At 44.3% G+C, this 24,218-nt stretch overlaps 1 protein-coding gene across 2 annotated transcripts in view; it reads left to right on the top strand.

Moving 5' to 3' along the window:
* Positions 1-526: 526 nt before the first annotated feature.
* SLC4A9 (solute carrier family 4 member 9) overlaps positions 527-24,218 on the top strand; it is a 57,478-nt gene continuing 33,786 nt past the window's right edge. For both annotated transcript variants that reach the window (XM_061586950.1, XM_061586941.1), the window contains exons 1-4: positions 527-1,090; positions 18,698-18,858; positions 22,639-22,788; positions 23,995-24,056. In XM_061586950.1, coding sequence (XP_061442934.1) covers positions 771-1,090; positions 18,698-18,858; positions 22,639-22,788; positions 23,995-24,056 — 693 coding nt within the window. In that variant the 5' untranslated portion in view covers positions 527-770. The remainder of the gene's footprint in view (positions 1,091-18,697; positions 18,859-22,638; positions 22,789-23,994; positions 24,057-24,218) is intronic.

Here is a 24,218-nt window from a genome sequence, read left to right as displayed (position 1 = left end):
CCCCCATCCATTGAGTGGAGGTAGGACACTGAGCTACTGGCACTGGACTGGGGCCAGTGGGAGTTTAGCACTAATGATACATTATTTTCTTTCTTAACTGGCTCCCTAGGACTGCTGGTTATAATTTGAGCAGGGAGACTCTGCTGCCCATATTACACTGAGAAAGAGAGGAGATGGGTCACCTTCCTAGCCCTGGCCCAACCCAGTGATGCACAAAATCTGTGCTGGGATAGGCAGAGACAAGGTGGTGCATTTCCCCTTGTAGGATGTCTCCTCTGCATCGGGGACTTTGGTGTTGGGTTTGAATCTGCAAATCCTTCCAGCTTCCACCACATTAAAGGTTCAGATGTGTCAGGTTTCTGTTCCTTCCCCCCACCTCAACATTTTTCTTGTCTCGGATTTCTCCACTGCCCAGGATGGCCTGCCCAATGCTTCAAATAGTACACCGTTGTAAACAAGCCCCAGCGCCTGTCCCATCCATGTGGGCTGAGCAGTCCCTGTGATTATGTGGGCAGAATTGAGCTGCACTAGTGAGTTCTGGCCGGTGTCTGCAGGGCAGAGCTTTTCTCCCTGATAATGTTGTTTTGGGCGGTGCTCTCATCCACTTGCCTGTGTCTGGCCTGAACAAGCTTTAGGCTCTTATAAAGGTAAAATGACTTGGATCTGCTCAGTTTCTGCTCTGCTGGGGCCAAATGCCTTGCCAAACTGGGGAGAGGGAGCTCACTGACAATCAGATGTACTGAAGGCAGGGGTGTTTGCCTAGATTCAGGATGTCCAAAGCAAGGACAGTGGGTGCAAGTGAGGTCTGTCTCACTGAAAGGATGGAAAGCCTGATTCCACAAGCTGAGGTGAATAGCAATAGCAGTGGTGCAGACCGGGAGCCCTCCAGCAGGAATTCTGTGGTCATCTGCCAGGCGGTTCGAAGAAGTATCTTCACCTCCAGCATCTCTTCAGCAGCAGAGAGAGTGAGCCTTATGCTGAAACCAGAGGAGGAGGAGGAAGAGGAAGGAGCAACCTGTCCAGTGCTCTTTATACAGCTCTCAGAGCTCTTCAGTACCCCTGAAGGACTGGAGTGGAGACAAACCGCCAGGTAGGTGCCCACTCAGGGGTAAATGTAGTGGCAGAGCCTATGCTCTGCATGCAAAAAGTCTCAGGTTCAATCTGCAGAGTCTTCATTTCTAGTTCTAGAGCAAGACTGGAGACATACTTCAGTCTGTCTGAGATCTTAGAGAGCTGCCAGAAGTCACAGTGGACAACTACTGGGCTAGATGAGCTAATGGTCTGGCTTGGTATAAGACTGCCTCATACTAGGGTCTGCCAGAGCAGACCTGGCTGAAGGCACCATGTCTGTGACTGCCACTAGTGAAATGATGTTCCTTGGGTGCTGCAGTTGGGAACCCTCTACTTAAGTGGCACCAGTCACGTCAGGCAAAAGATACTGTATCTGTTTCCCAAGCCAACAACTGGAAGTAAAACAGGGTTCAGCATTCAGTGATTTCCCCTAATGGATAATGTAGGGGCTGTCTACCTTCAAATGCCACAAATTCAACATTGCCCCTTTTAAATACTAAAACATTGTCAGTCAGCCTCTTGTCCCTCAAGCAACGAGATTGAGTAGATATCACTCACATCTAGGGGAATGCTCAACCAGTAATCCTGGCTACTTGGCAAACACCAAGGTGCTTTTTAAAACTGATGCAGGATGAGGGAGGATTTGTGGAGACTCATAGCAGGGAATGCAGAGAGAAGCTGAAATACTCGGCCAAGGCCACCCCAGACACAGTAATCGTGCAAGCAATGCCGCTTGATATGTTCTCATGCTGGAACATGGGCAAAACAGGGCAGCATTGTGCTATAGCTGGTACAGCACAGTGGTTAACAATGTGAGCTGTGAGCCTGGAAGTCCCGAGCTCAAATCTCACTTTAGACATGAATGATGATGATGATGATGATCCACCCTTCACCCAAAGGTCCCAGGGCGGGTTACAACAATTTGAAAATATAATAATAAAAAAAAACAACTAGGTGGCCTTAGACAGGCCGCTCCCATCTCCACCAGCAGTATAGGGCTAATCATGCCTTGTAAGTCTGTTGTGATGTGTGCAAAGTAGTTTGAACAATAAAAGAAGTGTTACAAATATGCCAGGTGTTATTGTTTTCAGTAAAAAGTTTGGCCTCACACACTTTCAGCAGCAATTCTCACTGATGTTGCATGATGCTATAGCATCGTGATCACATCATGCCACAGCTGGGGGGATGGAGTTACAGTCAGGCCACAATGGTAATTCCTCAGTTATTACTATGGCTGCCCCCTTCTCCAGTGCAATGGTGCATTGCCTGCTGTGTCGTATGGCAAGTAGGGGACACATACATTTGTAAAGGTCCTTGGACACAGACCCCACTGGAGATTTCACAGCTGTGAATGGCTCCTTGAGTACCAAACTATCACATCTTATTTAAAGGGTATTTTTAATATTCAAGAATATTTTGTGACCATTTAAAGTGTCCAAGGATTTGGCTTTGATGACAACAGATGTGTCTTTTTGGGAGATGTTAGTGATAAATGCAGTGGTAGAGATGCTTTGTTTATAACAGTATCTGGGGACTTGTTATAAAAAACTTTCTATATATGGGCATCATCTAGCCAGCATAAGTTGAGACCCATGAAATTTCATGTAAATGTTGTTGTGGGGAGACATGGGAGAGGCTTCAGAAATGGTCCTGTCTTGACCAGAGCAGGGAAACTGGGCAGCTATAGTGAATGCACCAGGGAAGCAGGAGACCTGACCTCCTCTCTGAGATATTGGACTGCCCCACAAATTTGTCAAAATGCGAACACAATTTGGGTTGGTCTTTCACAGTCCAATCCACTTCCTGTGTAGCTTGGAAGAGTTTGGTAACATGTGCTTCTGAGCATATGGTGAGTGGTGGCAACACCTGCCATCTCCAAAGATGGAGAATTATATTTGTGTATGTTTGTTGGTGTTCTTCTTATTTTGCTTCTTTCCTGTGTTGCTACTGTTTCTTCAGAGAATGTAACCTAGAAAATTATATTTATTTCACTGTTCATCTTAGAAATCTGTCTCAAATTTATTTTTATTAACTTCAAAGCCTTTTTATTGGTCAATGTCATATGATGGTGAAAACAGCTTTTTGTGTTTTAAACTGGAGGTTATGTTCTATTGCTATTTTGGGTGCATTAACAGTTGAATCTGAAACTCCAGTTTGATGTAAAATTAGACTGATTACAATATGTTGCTGCTACTCAAGCAATGAATCTAGTTGTTGGAAAAGACAAATTTGGCCTGCTGTTTTCAGTTTGCTATGCTTAAACCACTCCACTTAAGGAAAGGTGGGCATGGTCAATAAAAAACATAGATCACACCTAGAAATTTTTTAGAATATATTTCACCTCCCACTGTTTTATCTTGTGCAAACTGAAACACTCCTCATGTCCATTGGAGACTATTCTACAGAATAGTCAGTGCCATTATTCCACAATTGTTTCTGGAGTTTTTTAGTGTAAATTATGCAAAGTGCTGCTGTACTTGACACATGTTACCAAATTCTTCCAAGCTGCACAGCAAGTGGATTGGACTGTGAAAGACAAACCCAAATTGTGTTTGCATTTTGACAAATTTGTGGGGCAGTCCAATATCTCATAGAGGAGGTCAGGTTTCCTGCTCTCCTGGTGCATTCACTATAGCTACCCAATTTCCCTGCTTTTTAAAGTTTGATAGAAATATCTATTGGCTACAGCTATGTTCTTAAACCGGAAGGTTTCCCCCCCCCCCGCCGCCTTTTAGTGAATTTCTCTGCTTTTTAATCTGGGAGGTAAGAAATGGGATCCTGTGCAAGTTTGTTGAGAATGGATTCATCATTTGCATGCTTATTGAGTTCAATGGGATTTACTCCCCTGCTATCATGTCTAGAATAGGTGAAACTGACCATAGGGAGATACGGAGGGGAGGAGGATGAAGGGTAGGGGTAGGGGAGGAGGAGGAAGGGCAGAGGGAGGAGGGGGATGAGAGGAGGAGGGCAGGTTTGATCATTTGCATGCTTATTGAGTTCAGTGGGATTTATTCCCATGCAATCATGCTTAGGATAGGTGAAACTGAACATGGAGGGAGAGCTGAAGTGGGCAGAGGAGGAGGAAGAAGGAAGAGGGGAGGGGTGGGGCGGAAGAAGGGAGGAGGAAGAGGGGGGAGAGGGTGAGGGGAGGAAGAGATGGAAGGAGAGGAGAGAGGGGGAGAGGAGGAGAAGGGCAGGTCTGATCATTTGCATGCTTATTGAGTTCAGTGGGATTTACTCCTGTGCAATCATGCTTAGATAGAACTGTCCATGGAGGAGGAGGAGGGAGAGGGGACAGGAGTGGGAACGAGGAAGGGAGGGGGAAGGAGGGGTGAAGGGAGGGAGAGTGAAGGGGTAAAAGGGAGGGGATAGGAGGGAGGAGGAGGGGAGGGCAGGTTTGATCATTTGCATGCTTTTTTAGTTCAAGAGGATTTACTCCTGTACAACCAGGTTTAGGATAGGTGAAACTGACTTGGGGGAGGAGCAAGGAGGGGGAGAAGGGGGAGAGAAGAGGAAGAAGGGGAGGGGTAGGGAGGAAGGGGGAGGGGAGGGGGAGGAGGAGATTGGGTGGGCAGGCGGGTGGGCTATGGGCAGAAGGAAAGCCCCTTTCCCTTCCAAAAGGAAAACGTTGTGAACAGTATCATTGTTTTTCAGGGTTCCCCAACCTTTTTATTCCACAGCAGACGCATATAGTCTCCCTCCCAAATTTAAATCAAAGCTATCATTGGCCACACCCAGGCCAGACCTTTATTTCACTTTAGGCTGTCATGGCTTCCCCAAAGAATTCTGGAAAGTGTTGTTTGTGAAGGGTGCTGAGAGTTGCTAGGAGAGGCCCTATTCCCCTCAAAGAGCTACAATCCCCAGAAGAGGGGCTGACTGTTAAACCCCTCTGGCCACTGGAACTCTGTCAGGGGAATAGGAGTCTCCTAACAACTCTCAGCATCCTTCACAAACTACACTCCCCAGGATTATTTGGGGGAAGCTATGTGCTGAGCCCCAGCTCTCCCTCGAAGGGCAGGGAGGGAGAAGGCATGAGTTGCAGGCGCCTCAACTGCCCGAAGGTGCGGAAGATCCAGCTGTTGTTGTGTCTACTCCAGACCTTGAGGAAGAGTGCGATTTAGTCACCCTGCCAATTCCCACGGATGGTCCAGCCTCCCTTGGGGACAACGCTGAGCCTTCAAGCACCCCCACGGAGTCGTTAGGGGAGGATTCCGAGAGAGCAGTAACTCTTCCTTCACCAAGCCATGAATTAGCAGTAACTCCCCCTTCGACCCGCAGTAACTTAGAGACGCCCGACGCTTCCCAGCCCTCTACTTCCCTGTCTGTTGATAAGGACCCTGTTTTGTCAGATGAGCCCGTGGAGGCTCGCCCCCCCTGACCGCGCTCCCGATGGCTGGAAAAGCATACCGAGCAGAGGGCGGGGGTGCGAAGGAGTGAGAGATTGCGCTCCAAGACTTTCCCTATTTAAGTCTGCTGCGTTTGAGGGGGGGCATTGAGTCAACTTTCCTTTTACATCGCAGAGCATGACTAGAGAATAGTTAGGGATTTCTAGTGAGTTATTGTAGGGTTTTCTATGAAGCGCACTTCTTTTGATGTTTCTGTTACTTTAATAAAATGAGATTTAATTGCACCTGTGTCTCAGTTTTGTGGTTCCGACTCTGGACGGGACACCATGACTGTCTAAATTGAAATAAAGGTCTGGCCTGGGTGTGGCCACCTGATTTTTTTTTAATGGACTGCCTTCAAGTTGATCCTGACTTATGGCTACCCTATGAATAGGGTGTTCATGGTAAGCGGTATTCAGAGAGGGTTTACCATTGCCTCCTTCTGAGGCTAGTCCTCCCCAGCTGGCTAGGGCCTGCTCAGCTTGCCACAGCTGCACAGCTTGCCACAGCCCCTTCCTTGTCTGCAACTGCCGGCTGAGGGGCAACTGGGCTCCTTGGGACTATGCAGCTTGCCCACGGCTGCACAGGTGGCAGGGCACATAACCCCTGAGCCACTCGCTGCAGGGGTGAACTTTAGCTGGCCCTTGACACCCAGGAGACACGAGCGGGGATTTGAACTCACAGACTCTGGACTCCCAGCCAGGCTCTCCTCCCCACTGTGCTATACCAGCTCTTGCCACCTGATTAGCCAAGCCAAATAGTTGTGAGTCTAGCTTTTAGAACACTGACAGTTGGTTCTTACTGAGCATGCCTGACACTATAATATACTACAGTGTTAAATTTCTTACATTTGTTAAAAATCAGCCATGTATTTTTTAAACTTTTAAACTGCAGAAGATGAAGATCAGAGTATGGGGCAAGGTGAGTAATAGGATTACAGGTACTCTGTGAACATGGGTGATTTTTAATTAATTTCAACAAATTATGAGTCTGCTGACAGAAATGTCCAACAGAGATCTGTTTTTTTTCTCTTGTTTTACACTTTGAACTCTCGATTCTCTCTGACTGTTTAGAGGGTTGTTAAGCAAGTATTTCTGAGTTCAGGACTATAAGTTCTGTAAGGTTTTGTTTTGAAATGTGCTTATGGGAAGCAGCAGAATGGCATGGGGAGTATTTTCAATTTAACATTGCAGAATGAGAAAAATCCATGCTGGCTGGATATATATAGCCACTCTTGTGGCAGAATAATGTAGCCTCTTGTCCATCACCTTCCCACAAGGAGCGTTCACAAGTTCAGGTCAAGAAGTGCTTTTATGTTATTTTTGAAGATGGCAGGCACTCATCATAGGAGGCTGCTCCCCTATTTTGTTTTTTAAGATAAATTGAGCCCGTTTCCTCCAGCCGCTGTTGAGCAGAAAAGGTGGCTGTTTTTCATCTTTTCGTTCATGGTGTTATACGGTGTTGCTCATAGCGTCTTAATGTAAGATAAACCATCACTAAAATGTCAACTTTCCCCCCCTCCTCCTGTATGATTCCTTCATTATAGAACGTACGTGTGTAATTTCACTTGTAGTGTATGGCTTGGCTTACTTCCTTGGGTTACCTGCCTGCATGTGTTATGAGTTCCCTGCCCTAGGTTCACTCATTATCTCTGAGACTAGTCTTAGTCAGTGTCCTCCATCTGAATAACGGGTAAATGTTTTCTAGATGCTTAATTTATTGACCATAATATGAATGTATGTGACTTGATCTGTAGGATTTGGGTTGGCTCAATTTCCTGAGTTGCCTCATTTAGATTATTTCTTGCTTTCTAATATTGTGCACTGTGTGATCTATGGGGGAGTGATATATGGACAGCAGGAGTTGTAAGCATATGCAATACCTGTTCACCTCAGATGAACAGTGGGTTTCTGTGGGCATGCGGTACAGTTACCTTTAAAAAAAAGAGAGAGAAACAAATTTGTGTGCTCAGGGACATCAGTGAGCTAAACTTGTTTCCTTTTGCTAGTGAATTTAGTATCAGTTGATATTTGCATATTACAGTGAATGAGGATATGGGTCAGGATCACAGCAGCAAGCCCCCTCTCAAATGTGTTCCCTTTGTTTGTTCAGTCCCTATGTGCATGCAAACCTTGTAAACTAACCTGGAATCCATTCTGATGAAGGGTGGTATTAAAATGTTCCAAATAAATAGAAAGTGCATAGGGTTGTATGCACATCGGAACTGCACAGACTAGTGAATTCATGTAAGTGGGGAGTGGGTTTGCCACTCCTATCACACTACCCTTCCCTCCACATGCACGCCTTTAATGTACACATTAATATCATCTTCAAAATGCTAGGGTGAGGAAGGTCTTGCATCTCTTAACTGTGCCCATTTAATGTAGCGCCAAATTCAAAGAGAGCCACAACTGAGCTCTGCGCCCCCCCCCCCCGGATTCTGTTTCTCAGGCCTGATTTAAAAGTAACAGTTTGCATATAGGTCACAGACTTGTGGACGCTTATATCTTGGTGGTCTGATATGTAGCTGTTCTATTAAACAATTAACCAGCTTAGTTGTACCGCTGCATCAATAATCACTCCTAATTTCTCCCCTTATTTGTCAGCTCTTTTCTTGGAAGCCAGATTTCTGAAGTGTGCTAGAATGTGATGGAATGTGGATCTTTTAAAAGGGTGACAAAGAAAGAATGTTGGGGGCTGGCTGTTTATGTACAGAAAAGACTATAATGCAGCTTTTGAAAAATATAAAGTGGATCTGAAATTTGAAATGAATATAATTGATGACATGGAATAACAAAGAAGTGAAATATTTTCAATTCTGATGGAACAAGTGAGTAGGGATGGGGAAAAAATTCAATTCAGTTCAAAATCAAAGCTGAATCTATCAAATTTACTTTCCAAAACAATATGAGAACCAAAACACAACCATCCTTCAAAATTCAAACCAATCTGAATTCTGCAATGCAGTGCTCCAGCCAACCAATGTTTACAAAAATGCATATATTAGAGAAAAGTGTGTGTAAAATGAAGATATCAGTTAAATAACAATCAAAGATGCATTAGGAGAAATTTCTTGCAAAAATGTTTACATTAGTCAAAGCTGCATACAAAAATGTGTTGATTAATATATTCATACTAAAATGCTGAAGAATTTTTATGAGGATTTTTAAAAAATCACAAATTGCTATAGAAATATGGAGAACTGAAGATTGGAAAAATGAGAAACGGAGAGAACTGAAAGGGACAGGTCCTTCCATCCCTACAAGTGAGATACAGTACATGAGCCACATTAAGCTCTTTGACAACTGGGCAGCTTGGCTGTGCTTTGAACCCCAGATTTGTCATACAATGCCTTGAGAGATGAGTTCATCATGTCACTCTGACCTATTTCTGGAGAATAATTTGGCTTCCTTGTAAGAGAGGTCAGCACTCAGCAGGTCATAGTTAGGTTATTTGGATACCGGCATGTCGTATATCAACATCAGGATTTTTTTTTTTACATCCCCCCCTCCCCAGCCTTTTGGTTATGGTCAAAAAGGCTGAAAAGATGTTGATCTCAGTGCCAAGCATACCTCCATGGGGAGACCATCTCAAGCAGGGGAACTGCAACTGAAAAAGCCTTATCCCTGGTCACTACTTGCCCCACTTCCAAGGTATCAAATGGCCTCTGAGGGGAACCTTAATGCTTGGGCAAGTTCATGTGGCCTTGTTCATTTGGACAGGGTCATTTGTACTGCATTTATCATCTGTTGTATTGACATGAAAAAATGGAAATAGGCTGCCTTCACGTCAATCCCAACTTATGGTGACCCTATGAATAGGGTTTTCATGGTAAGCGGTATTCAGAGGTGGTTTACCATTACCTTCTCTCGAGGCTGAGTGAGCTTCATGGCTGTGTGGGGATTTGAAGCCTGGTCTCCCAGGTCGTAGTTGTAAAATCCTGTTTTATCATTTAATGGTTAATGGTTAATGGTTTTATGGGTTGTAGTTTATTGTTGCATTGTACACTGCCCTGTGATCCTAAACTGGATGAAGAGTGATCTAGAAATGAAATAAATAAATGTGGGAGAAAGTAGATAACCTTCAGATAACTGAGTCCCAAGCCATTTGGAGCTTTCAAGCTTAAAACCAGCCCTTTGGATTGTACTCAAAGTGGACCAGCAGCCAGTACAATTGTTTCAAGACTGGTGAGGTATGTTTCAATTAATACCTTGCCACTGTGTTTTGTACTTGCTGACTAAAGTTCCCAGTTAGTCTCTAAAAGACAGCTCCACATACAATGCATTGCAATAGTCTAAACAAGATATTATCCAAGCATGTGGTCTCTCTCCAGGAGGGGTCAGAGATGGCTCTGTCTTCCCTCCTGAAAAGTGGTTCAAGCCAGCAGTGCCAGCTGGGCCTCCAGCTATAAGACCAAATTTAACAGCACCCCCCTTCCAAGCTGTGGATCTAATACTCTAGGGCAGGGGTTCTTAACTTGTGATCTATGGACCCCTAGTAGGGTTGGCAGGTCAGAAGCATCCCAAACCCTGAGATTTCAGGGGCAGGCCCTAGTGATGTCATTAAGCATCATACATTAAGCATCAACCACAGTTGTTTGGAGCATACGATTCAAACAAAAAAAAATTCTCTGATTGGAAATTAAGTGTCATGGCCCCGTCAGAGGACTCCTCAGATGAGGACGACTCGGGAGTAACAGCAGCAGACCCAGGAGCAGCAGGAGACACAGAGGAGCCTCCTGAGAATCCAGCTCCTTCTGCCCCTCAGCTGCAGAGCACCCCAGGGACAGCAGAGGCCCTGCAGCCAGACACAGACAGTGAACAGGATACTCCCCCCTCACCTGCAGAACGTAGACAGCAGAAGGTCAGGCAGAAGAGAGGCAGGCCTGTCTCCTTAAGGCCCAAACGCTGAGGGCTCACACCTGCTGTCCATCCTGCTCTTTATAAGGCACACCTTGGCTGCAGCTTGTTGCTGACTGCAACGTCAGGCGTGGCTTTGTGTAGACCTAGTTTCCCTGCAGCATCTCTTTGACTGACCCCTTGGCAATTGATCCCGGACCTCCACTGACCTCGCTTCTGGACTTCTGACTCGGCAAGTATGCTTCGGATAGGCCTGGCAGATTTACAACCCGACTGCTGGCTAAGGACTTTCCTTCCCTGCTAAAGACCCAGGAATTTCCAGCCCCCCCTGGCACTGCTGATGCAGTGTAGAGCTGACATTAAGATAGAAATCTTAAAAAGATGGAGCCTGGGTAGGGAACATTTAATCTAACCAACTCACATCTGGCAAAAAGGGTTTAAGTGCCCTCAGGCCAGGCCAGTCACCAGAAGGCCGTTGAAGGAAGAAAGCCTAGTGTTGTGGAGGTGTTAGATGGGAGCACGCAGAAGTAAAGATGGATGCCCCTGAAAGCTGCAATTCTAAATACACTTACTAAGGGACTAAGCCCCATAGAACTCAATAAGATTTCTAAGTAGATATGGTTTGGATTGTGCTGTTGGTAAAGCTCGACTAGGGATCCTCTGCAAAGATATCCATATCCAAGCAGGGTTGGCAACCTGCCTGGAATGCCCTACCCCTACCTTTTAAAATGGCTTTACAGGTTTAACAGTATCTTTACAGGTTGTGTAAATAAGAAACATCTTTGACAGTCATGCTTACATAAATATTTATTCATACTATGTCCTGATAAGTATTTGATTTCACACTGTGGTTGTATATTATTATTTCCTCTACATTATATGTGTGCCCTTCTTCCTTGGGGTGATCATGGTTCCCCTCTGTTGTTTTCACCCTGAGGGACAGATTAGGCTGAGGGATGGTAAGTAGCCCATGGTCACCCAGTAAACTTTATAGCTCATTTCCATTTTAAAAAATAATTAAAATGGTTTACATGCAGGCAAAGTTTATTAAGTAGATCCACACAATAAGTTTAAAGCAAATCCAACTTGCATTTAAAACACATGACTTCCACTAAAGAATCCTGGGAAGTGTAGTTTCCTCCTCACAGTTATAGTTCCCACCACCCTTAACAAACTACAGTTCCCATGATTCTGTAGTGTGATTAATGTGCTTCACATGTGTGTTGAATGTGCTTTAAATGAATGATGTAGATCTGCCCTAGGTATGATGTACATTCATTAGTGAATTGAAAAGAACTATTTTAAAATATACTTTTTTAAACAGGGGAAGGATTGTAGCTCAATGGTAGGGCATATGCTTTGCATGCAAAGGTCCAAAATTCAATTTCTGGAAAAGGGTATTTCCTGGAATCCTGGAGAGCCAATGCTAGTCCATGTCATCAGTACTGTGCTAGATGGTACCAAATGGCCAGAGTCTGTATAAGGCAGATTCCTTTGTTCCTAAAAATGGAAAGGGACCCAGGGACCACAGAGACTTTAATATTTATTTATGTATTTTATTTAGAACATTTATATACCACTTTACTGTAACAAATCTCAAAGTGGTTTACAGAAGGAATTAAAACAATAACAGTATTGGCAAAAACAGTTAACTGCAGCTCCCAGGTCAGGTTGTGCTGCATGGGGATTTCTGTGACCTTGGCTGACTGGCTGCCAGGATTTTTTAGTTTTGATCTTTTGTTAGGAATCCTGACTGGTTGTGGGATGCTGAGTTTTCTGCCTTACTCATAGGAATCTTGTTGTGGTTGGTATGGTATTGCATTTAGGAAATCATCACTCTCTTTTCTTTTTCTATTTGCATTTCATTTATGCAAGGACGGGAGAGTGGAACCCTGTTACTCTTACTTGATCTCTCAGTGGCTTTTGATACCATTGACCATGGTATCCTTCTGGGCCGACTTAGTGAGATCGGTATTGGAGGCACTGTTTTATAGTGGTTCTGATCCTATCTCCAAGGTCGTTCTCAGAGAATAGCATTGGGTGATTGTCTTTTGGGCCCCTGGCAGTTGTGCTGTGGGGTGCCGCAGGGTACCATCTTGTCCCCCATGCTGTTTAACATCTATATGAAACCCTTGGGAGCAATCATCAGGAGATTTGGGGTGAGGTGTCAACAGTACGCTGATGATGTCCAGTTCTGTTTCTCTGTAACATCTGAATCAGGAGAGGCCATGCAAGCCCTGGACTGCTGCCTGGACTCGGTGGTGGGTTGGATGAAGGGCAATAAACTGAGTCTGAATCCTTGCAAGATGGAGACACTGTGGGTTGGTGGTTCCCAAGTTCAGATAATTGGTTAGTTGACTGCTTTGGATGGGGTCATACTCCCTCTGAAAGAGCAGGTCCATAGTCTGGGGGTGCTCCTGGATCCATCTTTGTTGCTAGAGGCCCAGGTGACCTCAGTGGCTAGGAGTTCCTTTTACCAGCTTCACCTGGTAAGACAGCTGTGACCGTTTCTGGATCAGGGTAGCCTGACCACTGTTGTCCATGCACTGGTAACCTCCAGGCTGGATAATTGTAATGCGCTCTATGTGGGGCTGCCCTTGAAGTTGGTCCAGAAGCTGCAGCTGGTGCAAAATGCGGTGGCGAGACTGCTCAATGGGGCAGGGTATCGCCAACATGTCACCCCGCTGCTGAAAGAATTGCACTGCTGGCCATTTGCTGCCGGGCCAAGTTCAAGGTTCTAGTTTTGGTGTGCAAAGCCCTATACAGTTTGGGACCAAGATACCTGAAAGACCGTCTTATCCCTTATATACCCAGTCAATCACTGCGCTTTGCCGGTGAGGGCCTCCTGCAGATACCATCTTATCAGGAGGTCCGTTCTGCACAACATAGGAAACAGACCTTTAGTGTGGCGGCACCTACCCTGTGGAATTCCCTACCCTTAAATATTAGACAGGCTATCATATTAGACTCTGCTATCTTTTCGGTGCCTATTGAAGGCTTTCCTCTTTCCACAAGCCTTTTAAGTTGAGACCTTATCCCAGTCTGCTTCTGTGTTGGAATTGCTTTTTAATATGCTTTTTAAGACTTTCTTAAAAAAACAGTATGTTTTTAACCTTTTTTAAAGATGTTTTCAAAGCTTTTTAAAAATGTTTTTAAAGATGTTTTGCTTTACTGTATTTTAAATTCTGTTTTTATGATGTTTTAAAGTGTTTTTAGTGCTTTGGTTTGCCGCCCTGGGCTCCTGCTGGGAGGAAGGGCAGGATATAAATAAATAAATAAATAAATTTGCCTTTAACCTCACTCCCTTACATCCATAGAAGCAACAACAGTGGTTCCATGCGCTCAGCTCAACCTCCTTAAGCCCACTGGTGATGCACCTTGTTGGTTGCATGATAGTTTGTTTCCAATAGTGGTAAAAGAGAATTCACATATTTGGAAGTGTGGCTACAATTGTTGTTCCCAAGCTTCTGCCTGTGAAGGTAAACCAAGCCATGTGTGCTTTCTCTCTGTCAATTATTATACACTGGAATTGAGTTGGCTGTCAAAGTGAGTTTATAGCAGCCCACAGGGTTCACATAAAAGGGCAGAGAATCTTCTTACTCTTAAGCATTTCTCAGACCTCTTTCTGAAGTGAAGGGTCAAATCAAATCTGTAAAGAAGTTTGGAGCAGCCATGCAGGAGCAGGGCATTCCAGGCAGGGGGTCGCCAACCCTGTTTGGATATGGATATTTTGAAACTTGCAGCTTTTTTTAGGAGAGGGGAAATTTTGGTAGAGTGGAGAATCAGGTCTTTGACAGTATAAGCAGCCTCCATTTTTAGAAAAGGTGCATTTCTGGAAAACCAAAATGGCTGCCACAATGAAAACAAAAAGCCTATGCCGGTCACTTGGGACCACCATTTTAGCAGACAGCAAGTTAGTCATGTCCATGCAAGTCAAAGTTTGGCATACGCAAGGTAGTAATGGGGGTGTGCGCCGGGGAGTAACAAGGTTTCACAAAAGAGTGGTGCTATACATTAGCTGCAAGAGGATGTGGCTTCATGCTGTTGTGATGTGAGAGGAGAGGAATCACATAACATGATGCAGGCACAAGGCACTAGAAGTGGGGTGGGGGTGGGGAGGCAGGAATCTATATTAACTAGTCGTATGTAACAAAATTAAGATTGGCTAAAACTAGCTGAATGGCTGTACCCAAATTAATCTTTCAACACATGGCTCATCCTTGTGAAGGGGGAGGGGAGCAGATGGGGAGAACAAGAAAGGTCAGTGAGTGACTGATATAGGCTTCTCTCATGGAGAGTGAGAGATGGAATGGAAAATATCCCAGTGTTGCAGATCTGGATGTAGCCAGCAATCTGCTTCTCTCCACCACATTACCTGTGTCATTAAAATACAATTGCAATTTTTCTATAAATGTTTCTGTTGTATAATGGGATTTAATGTCCCTCTCCCTCTAAGGAAAGACTTTGTCAGTCACAGATACAATGCTCCTCCCTAAGCATGCTGAGGAGAGCCAGTGTGGTGTAGAGGTCTGAGTGTTGGGCTACGACCTGGGAGACCAGGGTTTGAATCCCCACACAGCCATGAAGCTCGCTGGGTGACCTTTGGCCAGTTACTGCCGCTCAGCCTCAGAGGAAGGCAATGGTAAACCCCCTCTGAATACCCCTTACCATGAAAACCCTCTTCATAGGGTCGCCATAAGTCGGGATCGACTTGAAGGCAGTTCATTTTTCAAGCATGCTGAAATCCCCAGGTGAAAAGATGGGAAGCACTCTGTACATGCTCAGTGAAACTGAAAATGTTTTACATATTTAAATTTATTTATTAAAATGTCCCTCTGCAACAATGAGCAAGAAAGCACAAATTTCCATTTGTGTTCAGCCAAAGGGTGGAACAGTTCAGTAATACTTTAAACACTTCTGTCATTTTTTATAATAAATGTTATGGTGATAGCCAAGGTCTGTAACATGAACCCTGTTTATCCAGAAGTAAACTCACTTATTCTCAGGCAAATGTGATGATTTAGAATCGCTGCAGTCACTTGTGTTTGTCAGCTGCATGCCTTTGACAAACTTAGCTGATGCTTCACGGTGCTGCAGTTTGCAGACAGAAGCAATTATGCTTAGCACAGAATCAAACAGAGCAATCACCTCCTGTGTTGCCAAGGCAACCAAAGAAAGCAAGCTGCTAGCTTTTGCACATTATTCCTTTCCTTTTTGGCCAGTGCCCTAAGGCAAGCACACTTTAGCACTCTTTTTTTGGGGGGGGAGGTATCAAGTAGAACCACTGAAGCAGCAATGAATTCTTTAAACAAAATAGAACTAGGTTCGATAAGGTTTCATGAATTTTGGGCAGAACACGGTTTCTCCCCAGCCTTACTCTGGACACATCCACTGACTATGCTACTGACAAAAAGGCAACTAAGTTGTTACACATGCAAGTGATTTTATCATCAAGTGCTTGACAGACAGTATGTATTATGCAAAGAGGGTTCCTTTACATAAGCATTCAAGTAGCCATTAAAAATAAAAAGAGACCAGCTTGCTAAACATAGTTTGGCTACCCTGTTTTTCCTTGTTTGCAGTGAGTGCAGCCAAGATTCACTCACAAATCGTAAGTGATGAGCTGATAGACTGTAGAAGGCATGCTCCCCACCCACCCCTCCACCTACCATTTAAGGACTACACCTCTAAGCAGAAGTGAGGGAGGTAACTTTCAGCAATTTACCCTTCCCTGCAGCCCCGACTGCTGTCTCTGATACAGTACTATGCTGGAGAACATGGGGGGCTCAAGGGGCTGCAGCGGAAGGGGGAATCAGTGAAAAATTATTTCGCCCTTCTGCAGGAGGGGTGATGTGCAAGCATGTACTCCCACTTGTCTCTCACAGAGAATCAGCTGTGTGTTACTTACACAGAATAAACTGCCTCCAGTCCCAATTATTCCCTAAATAAAATGGGGCCAATTGAGAACTAGGGAGATCCTAGAGAGTAGGGAAGAACCCTTGCCCAGCTTGCCAGTCATCACCAGCCCAGGGCCAACCTGTTGTTCCCACTTCACTTTCCTTAAAGGTATAATTAGTATTATGTAGCTGAGTGGTGAGGCAAGTGAGTGGAGGAGATCCTGAGTTGTTGGGCATACCTAACATTTCAAGAGGTCCAATTCAAGTAACGTTATTAATAGGCCAAGATCAAGAGCAGTAGAGAAATGACAAGTTGCATGGAAAATAAAAGAGAACTGGGTAGTTATTTTCTTAGCAAGCCTAGACTAGTACAGTCTTTAAACTAGCTTCACGTTTTCTTCTAATTCAGAACGATCTTGAGCTTGACTTCTCTAGGAGGGGAAATAGTTAAAGTTCCCCCCAGGTCAGCATGATGGAGTATGGTATATATAGCAGCAGAGTGCAGAAATGAGTATTTTATTTTAGTTTAGTTTTTGTTATTAGAATTTATTACCCACCCACCCAGAGGTCCCAGGGCGGGTTACAACAATTTTAAAAACACATAATTAAAACAGTTAAAAGCAACCCAAACAACATCACAGAAAATAGGGTGGGTCCTAAAAATATACATCTCAGGTGTCGAAGGTCAGGGTAAAGAGATGTGTCTTCAGCATTCACCGAAAGTTGTACAATGAAGTTGCCGAACGCACCTCGGTGGGGAGGGAGTTCCACAGCTTAGGGGCTGCCACAGAGAAGGCCCTCTCCCTGGCCACCACTGTCCAAGCTTCCAAGGGTGGCAGAACTGCCAAAAGGGCCGCCTCTGCTGACCTCAACACCTGGGAGGGTTTGTAGGGAAGGAGGCGGTTTTTCAGGTATTTGAGACCTAAGTAGTCTGGTAAGAGTGATGGTTGAAAGAATAATGTAAGTTAAGGTTTATTAGTCCTGGGAAATAAAACTATTCTGACTGCGAGTATATATGTGGTCATTACAGAGTCATCACTTGCACATACTAACACCAGCTCAGAAGACAGAGGAAAGAACAAAGCCTAAGAAAAACCAACAAGTGGTTACAAAAGAGGGAATCAACAAGGGAAGAATAGGTTGCCTTTTGATCTAACCCCTTCAGGTTACTTGTTACAATCATTGATGCTTCACTCCCACCTAATACATTTCCAAAAACCATGCTATTTTTATGGGGTGATTCTTGATGGTGGTGGAGGAGGGAACAAGGATCCAACATGTGGGGTTCTGATTGTGTTCTTTAGTATACTGTACTTAGCACATAGCTGAGTATTTGAAAGTGACTTTAAAAGGTGAAAGCGGTGGAGAGGTTTCTTTTCCTTCCCCCTCAGACACTTCTTTGTATATTAGGGGCTACATGTTAGATCTTTTGGAGATTATGGCTGAGGGGTATACTTGGACAAAAATGTGCCACAGGAGACTGGAGAACACTGACTTTTCATTACAGGAGTAATGACTTTTCATTACAGGAGTACTCTCAACCTGATATTTCCAGAAGCGAAGCTGAGCTCGCACTTTGAGGGTACCATCTTGGTTGTAGTACCAGCCTGAGCATCAAAGTCAGCTCACCCCAGGGAGTCAGTCTCACCTCACCAGGCTTTATAAAGTCCTAGCCTCAGAATTTGCACCTCAGTCTCAGCAACTTTTCTCTGGTATGAAGATACTGCCTAAGCTCCTAGTCCCTGATTGCTGCCTTGGACCATGAACTCTGCCTGGCTTTGACCACACACCTACTTTTGGTCCTCATGGGTTAGCATCTATCTTCTCCAGGTGCCAGAACCTGGCTACCTGGACCCTGACCCTTGCTGAGGCCTGGCAAGGAGGCCAGTAGCTGATGCACTGGAAGGTTCTCTGTGGACAGGGGATGGATTCCCTTAGATATACGTAGCCTGAAAACAACCATAAGCTCCCAAGGCAAAGGCTAAAGACCTGTTGAGGGAACAATGTTCCTGTGGTTTTTCCATGAAAGACAGGGGGAAGAGACAGAAAGGGTCAAATCGCACATTCAGGTGTGGTTTGTTAGTGTGTGATTCTGCTTTTTGAAAAAGATTACAACCATGGAGGGTGTGTGAGTGTGTTTCAACCCTTTATTCTGTCCTGCACTGCAGTCCTCACAATGGTACCTTCCCTCATCATGACACTGATCCTTCAGGGTGATATTTGTTGGGACCACAACCTGGGAGGTAAAAAAACAAAACACCTCACCTCACCATGCCTTGATTCTGTCTAGTTTTTAGCATATAAAGGTCAAATAATATCTTAAGCTTTTCTTATTAACCTCGAGCCAAAAACTTGTCATTTGAAAATTAAATAGAAATTCTGGTGAAGTCATACGGTCATGGCTTATGATTAAATTACAAGAAACAGCAATTCTCTTATGTACAAGGGTCTCAGATGTGGCATTAACTCAACATTTCCGTCTCAGGTGGATAAAGTTTGAAGAGAAAGTGGAAGACGGAGGAGAACGCTGGAGCAAACCTCATGTGACAACTCTGTCCCTTCACAGTCTGTTTGAGCTGAGGACCTGTATAAAGAAAGGAGCCGTCCTGCTGGATTTGGAAGCTCACAGTTTTAAGCAAATACTTGGTATGTGGTATGTGGGAACGGTGAATAGATCAACCCTGCTTCAGAGAAACCTGGCCATCTTTGGCCAAGTGTTAGATTACTAGCAACTCCTTTAATGTTTTCTTCAACAGTGCCTTGTTAATTGCTCACTGTAACTATCGTGCTTTCAGGTAAACATCTGTTCTTTATTCGTTGCATTTCCCACTGGCCTATGTTCCCTATCTCCGCACCTCCACCTTCCATTTCAGGATTACACGTCATGGATCTGATGGTGGATTATGATCCATGAAAGCTTAGGCCATGATACGCTTGTTAGTCTTTAAAGTGTTACAAGACTATTTGTTCTTTTTGTTTCAAAAAACTGACCTGGCTACCCCTCTGGAAATTTCTTCAGTGAAAACACCAATTCTTGTGTGTTCACACTAGGCTTTGGCAACTTAGGTTTGTATTGTGGGAGCACCTCTAGGTGACTGCCACAGTTATCACTCTGACTTCTTTATTTAAACCCAGTCAAGCCAGCATTTCAGTTGTACACTATCATCCAGATCCTGAATACAGTACGTGGAAGTTCCACTTGTGTGTGTGTGTGTGTGTGTGTGTGTGAGACAGAGTGTGTGTGTGTGTGTGTGTGTGAGTGAGTGTGTGTGAGTGTGTGTGAGTGTGTGTGAGTGTGTGTGAGTGTGTGTGAGTGTGTGTGAGTGTGTGTGAGTGTGTGTGAGTGTGTGAGTGTGAGAGAGTGAGAGAGAGAGTGTGTGTGTGTGTTCATTTTACTGGAACGTTTCAATGGAAACTCTGTGATGACTAAACTGCTCCGCTGAAATTACAGTGGAAGGCCTGAATGCACGTGAAAGCCATCCATATGAACTTTTGAGTATTTATCTGGATTGGGACTCTCATGCCAGTCTTATCAGTGGTTGCTGTTATGTAATGGATTTGTACCTGATACTGGAAGGTACCTCCCTGTTGTACCTGTTTGGCTTTTCTTACAGGTGGCCCACTTCCCTGTCTGGAGCACCAGTTCACCCACTTTATTTTACTTATTTTATATTTGCGAAAAGAACACCTATACTTTATTTGGTGCTATGATGATTTCCATTGATAGAATGAAAGCTTGTTTTCCATTTAGGAACATTTCTGCTAAAGCTGCACTTCAGCTACTTTGATTGTGAGCATGGCATAGTATTTAAAGGAGGGAAGGATCAATTTAAAGCAGAAATTGCGAACATCTCTAGCCTTGGAGCTGGATTCTCCCTGATCAAGCTATTTGGGGGACAGGCTTGCCTAACAATGATGTTACCTTTCCCCCTCCCCATGCAATTTGGCTTGGGAGGATCATATCCCCCTTCCCACACTGAAGAACTTTTGCAGTGCTGCATGAGAGGGTGCTGGGGAGACCTCTCATTTAGGACAGCCAGAAGGAAAGCGTGAGAGCAGTGGTGCCTTTGGCCTGGTCAGTGACATCCTCAGACTTCACTTCCAGCACTCTTTCCACAGCCTGCAGTTCAGTGACAGGATGTCCCAGAGGCTCTGCAATATCTCTGAGACCACTTTGGGCACCTTCTCGTTTCATGTAGGGCACCGGCTGGTGGAAATTAGCTACCTGCGTGCTACCAAGCTTCTGATTGAAGGAGCACCTTGCACCAATGATCCTATTGCAGAGGTTCCCAAACTGCGGTCCATGGACCAACAGTGGTCTGTGGGCTTCATTTAGGTGGTCCACGGCATGTCCATATCAAATATTCATATTTGTTTTTATTGTCTTTTTATTGCTTTTATTTCTTGTATTTTCATCTGAGTTATATGGAATGCAAATTATTATATAATAAAATACAGTATAAGCAACAAAAGGAGGAATCAAAATACAATTAAAAATCAAACAGTACTTAGCATAGTGAGTTACAATGGCTACAGCAGGCAGAAAAATCATTAAGTGGTCCACCAAGACCCTCAGCAATTTTCAAGCGGTGCATGGGGGAAAAAAAGTTTGGGAACTGTTTCATGTAAAGTGCTCTCTGAGTCAGGAGTCAGACTAATGCCTCAAATGGTGTTTTTCAGTGTGTGAGATGCTCCTTCCTCCCCAGCAGCTGCCTCATACAAAAATGAGAAGATACCCAAGAGGCCCTTGTAATATTTCAGAGACCTCTGAGGAAACACCACATTGTGCTGGCAGGTGTGATGGGAAGTAAAATTCCTTCCCAGACAATCATTAGAAGTGTGGTGAGGTGAGGGCTGCAGAAAACTAAGATGGGACTGGATGTGGCCTGCCAGGTGGCCATTATCAAAAGATAGATTTTAAAAATAAGATTACTTAAAGTGTATTTAGGTACCCCAAATCCCTTCAGACTTGTTTTAATATTTCAAATTTGTTTTTGTTTTTTTAATCATGAATAGTTATGATAGTTTAAAATCTATTTATACTGGTTTGGTTATATTGTAAGCTGCTTTGTGGAGGCTATTGGCCTGGAAAAGCCAAATATAAATAATAAATAAATAAACACCACCACCCCCAAGTTTACCCTAGGATGGTGGCAAATGCCAGAGTGACAACATACTACTAGCATTCTTAATTCATTCACACATCTGCACACCAGTTGTTTAGTCCATCATTAATTTTCCACTAGACTTATTTTAATCATAAAGTCATCCATAATCTATCCATTTTTACACAAGGAAGGAAGATGTTGATTATAAAAGGGTGAACATTTCTGAACATAACAACGGCTATTCTTGTTCAACTTTGTGATGCTATCAATTCATAGAAACTAAAATACATATAGATGCTTTGGCTTAGCATCTGGGTTATAGGAACTTCTATCGGTTATGAGGGAATCACTACCTTTCCGTTAATTTCTTTGAAGCTCTACCTGGAAATGTGCCAGCCCCACTTAGGGAAGAAGGCACAGCATCTCACTTCTTTGCCATTATATATTGAAATGTTAAATTCTGGAATTTTTATATTTGTATGTCTTGGTCAAAATGGCCTTGTGGGCCAAACGGGGAGGGCTGGTGGACCTCATTGGACCTGCTGTCCCGAGGATCCCTGTGGCTGTGGTATTTTGACTGCTTAATCCTATGGAGGGAGGCTGCAGCCTTAACTGTAGATAGTGTAAAGTGATAGAACCCAAACTGGCCACATACAAAAGAGGACATTTAATGGTTGTGTAGAAGACGGAATTTCAGCAGATGTCGTTTGCATGACAAGCTAAGCACAGGGCTGGCCCAAGCCATGTTGCTGCTTGAGACAAGACAGGATCTGCTGCACCCCTCAGTGCTGGCAGCCGCGTCATACTTCAGGCACTGCAGAGGAGGAGTCAGATTTTGTGAGCCTTTGCTAAATTGCCCAGCCAGGCAACTGCCATCAGTGGAAGCAGGAGGTGGCAAGGGGGTTCACCCATTCGGGCAGACCTGCAGCGGCTTGAGCAGGTGGTGAGAAAGGCTTGTTCTGCTGCCCCTCCCAGTCTGCCTTCTGAGACAAGTGGCTCAGTGTGGCTCATGATGGGGCTGATCCTAGTGAAGCACACGTGGAAGTGGGAATTCCAGTAACTATTAAAGTTGCAAGAAGCCTACCTTCTTTTGTATCTGCCCCCCTCAACTGTTGGATTCCCTGATTTTCAGCTGAGTCAATAAATGGGTGGTTTGTAGTGAATTCCTTCTCATCAGATTCATTTCCATGTCATTAGCAATTGCTGTTTATTAACATGATGGTGATTGATATTAAATGTTCTTCAGTAGATGCCAAATGTTTACAGCAGAGGAAAAACTAATTTTGAGTGGACAATTTGTGTTTGTTTTGTGTTCAAGAGAAGGTGATTGAGACCCAAATAGAGAACCATGCCCTCAGACCAGAGCTCTTGAAGCAACTCATGTATGTTTTGCTCCTCAAACCGCAGCACCATATAACCAAATCTCAGCTGAAGATGGTGGCTGAGATGAGTGTGGGCTCCTGCTCTGGTAAGTAGCGCTAGCACTACAGCTCTGGGCCCCATTGCTTGCTCCTTAACCCCCAGCCTACAACAGAGAACCAACACTAGGCTTGTAGAGCACTATTTGGGTGGTGGTATCGGAATCCGATTTTCCTATAAGAGGCTAAACATTGCCTCCTGTGACAGGCATGATTCAGCAGCACTGTCGTGCTAGTGGTTGGGAATATAATGTTTGGTTCCTGTGTTCATTGTCCGTTCCCATTATGGAGCTAATGGACTGTTTGAACAGATCACAGACCTCGGCTGCCATCCTACACATACTACCTGGGAGTAAAACTTATTCAACGCAGTATGACTGATTTATAATTAGGAGTACACTTAGGCTGCAATCCCATTCATGTCTACTCAGAAGTAAGCTCCATTGGGTTCAATGGGACTTGCTCCCAGGTAAGTGTGTATTGGATTGCAGCCTTAGACGCTTATCCAGCATGCCTAGCGGCATTCTATTTTATTCTTTCTTTTTTGGTAAAGCCCATTATTGGAACATTGCTGGAGTATCAGGAAATAATGCGTAGAGTGGGTTGGGCGGGGTTCTCTATTCATACCAAAGTGTGCAATGTGTGCAGTACTGAATTTATTTATTTATTATTTGATTTATATCCCGCCCTTCCACCCAGCAGGAGCCCAGGTCAATTAGCTAAGTGGTCAGGTCACTTTCCAAAGTTAGACAAAATTTCTGATGGCTGTGAAAGCCAGAGTTAGTAAGGAAGAACCAAAGGTGGCAGAGGATACTGGGGTTTGTAGCCAGCAAAAAATCTGCAGTGGGCACTGCATGAATGAATGGGATTCAGATGTGCTAACGCAACCATGATAAGCCCACGTTAAGATACCAAGCTGAAGATGGTACTTTCATCCTCACACCTCTTTAAGAGCCGGATTATAAATCTTTTACTCCTTGTAAAGCAGATGTAAGGTATGTGGTGGCTCCAGATGCTGCAGGACTACAGCTCCCATCATCCCTGACCGTTGGCTATGGTGGCTGGAGCTTATGGGAGCTGAAGACCAGCAACAATTGGAGGGCCACAGCTTCCCCATCCCAGTAGTAAAGACAATGCTCTCTGAAACAACAGTAACCCACTAATATGCTCCTGTATATAGTCTTTAGATGGAACTGCATTTAGAAGTACCATAGTGTTTTCTGTATTTTTGCTTTGTTCTTTAATTTCTGTTGCAGACAAAGCTAACAGATGCTCAGATCCGTCAGGTGAGGTCTCAGAGGTACCTCTAAAGGAACAGGTAAGTAATGTGTGTTAGGGGCTTATCCAAACGGAGCAGGATAATCCACGGTTTCCATATTCGGTTTGTCATCTGATAGTCCTCACTTTGCCTTTTAGTTCGCTCTTTCCCAATTAAAAAAAAACGCTTTTTTGCACCCGCACACGCAGCGTAAGGCCCCTA

This window comes from Rhineura floridana, chromosome 1 (assembly GCF_030035675.1).
Source record: "Rhineura floridana isolate rRhiFlo1 chromosome 1, rRhiFlo1.hap2, whole genome shotgun sequence".
NCBI classification, from domain to species: Eukaryota; Metazoa; Chordata; class Lepidosauria; order Squamata; family Rhineuridae; genus Rhineura; species Rhineura floridana.
This window is presented reverse-complemented; position numbering and strand designations above follow the sequence as displayed.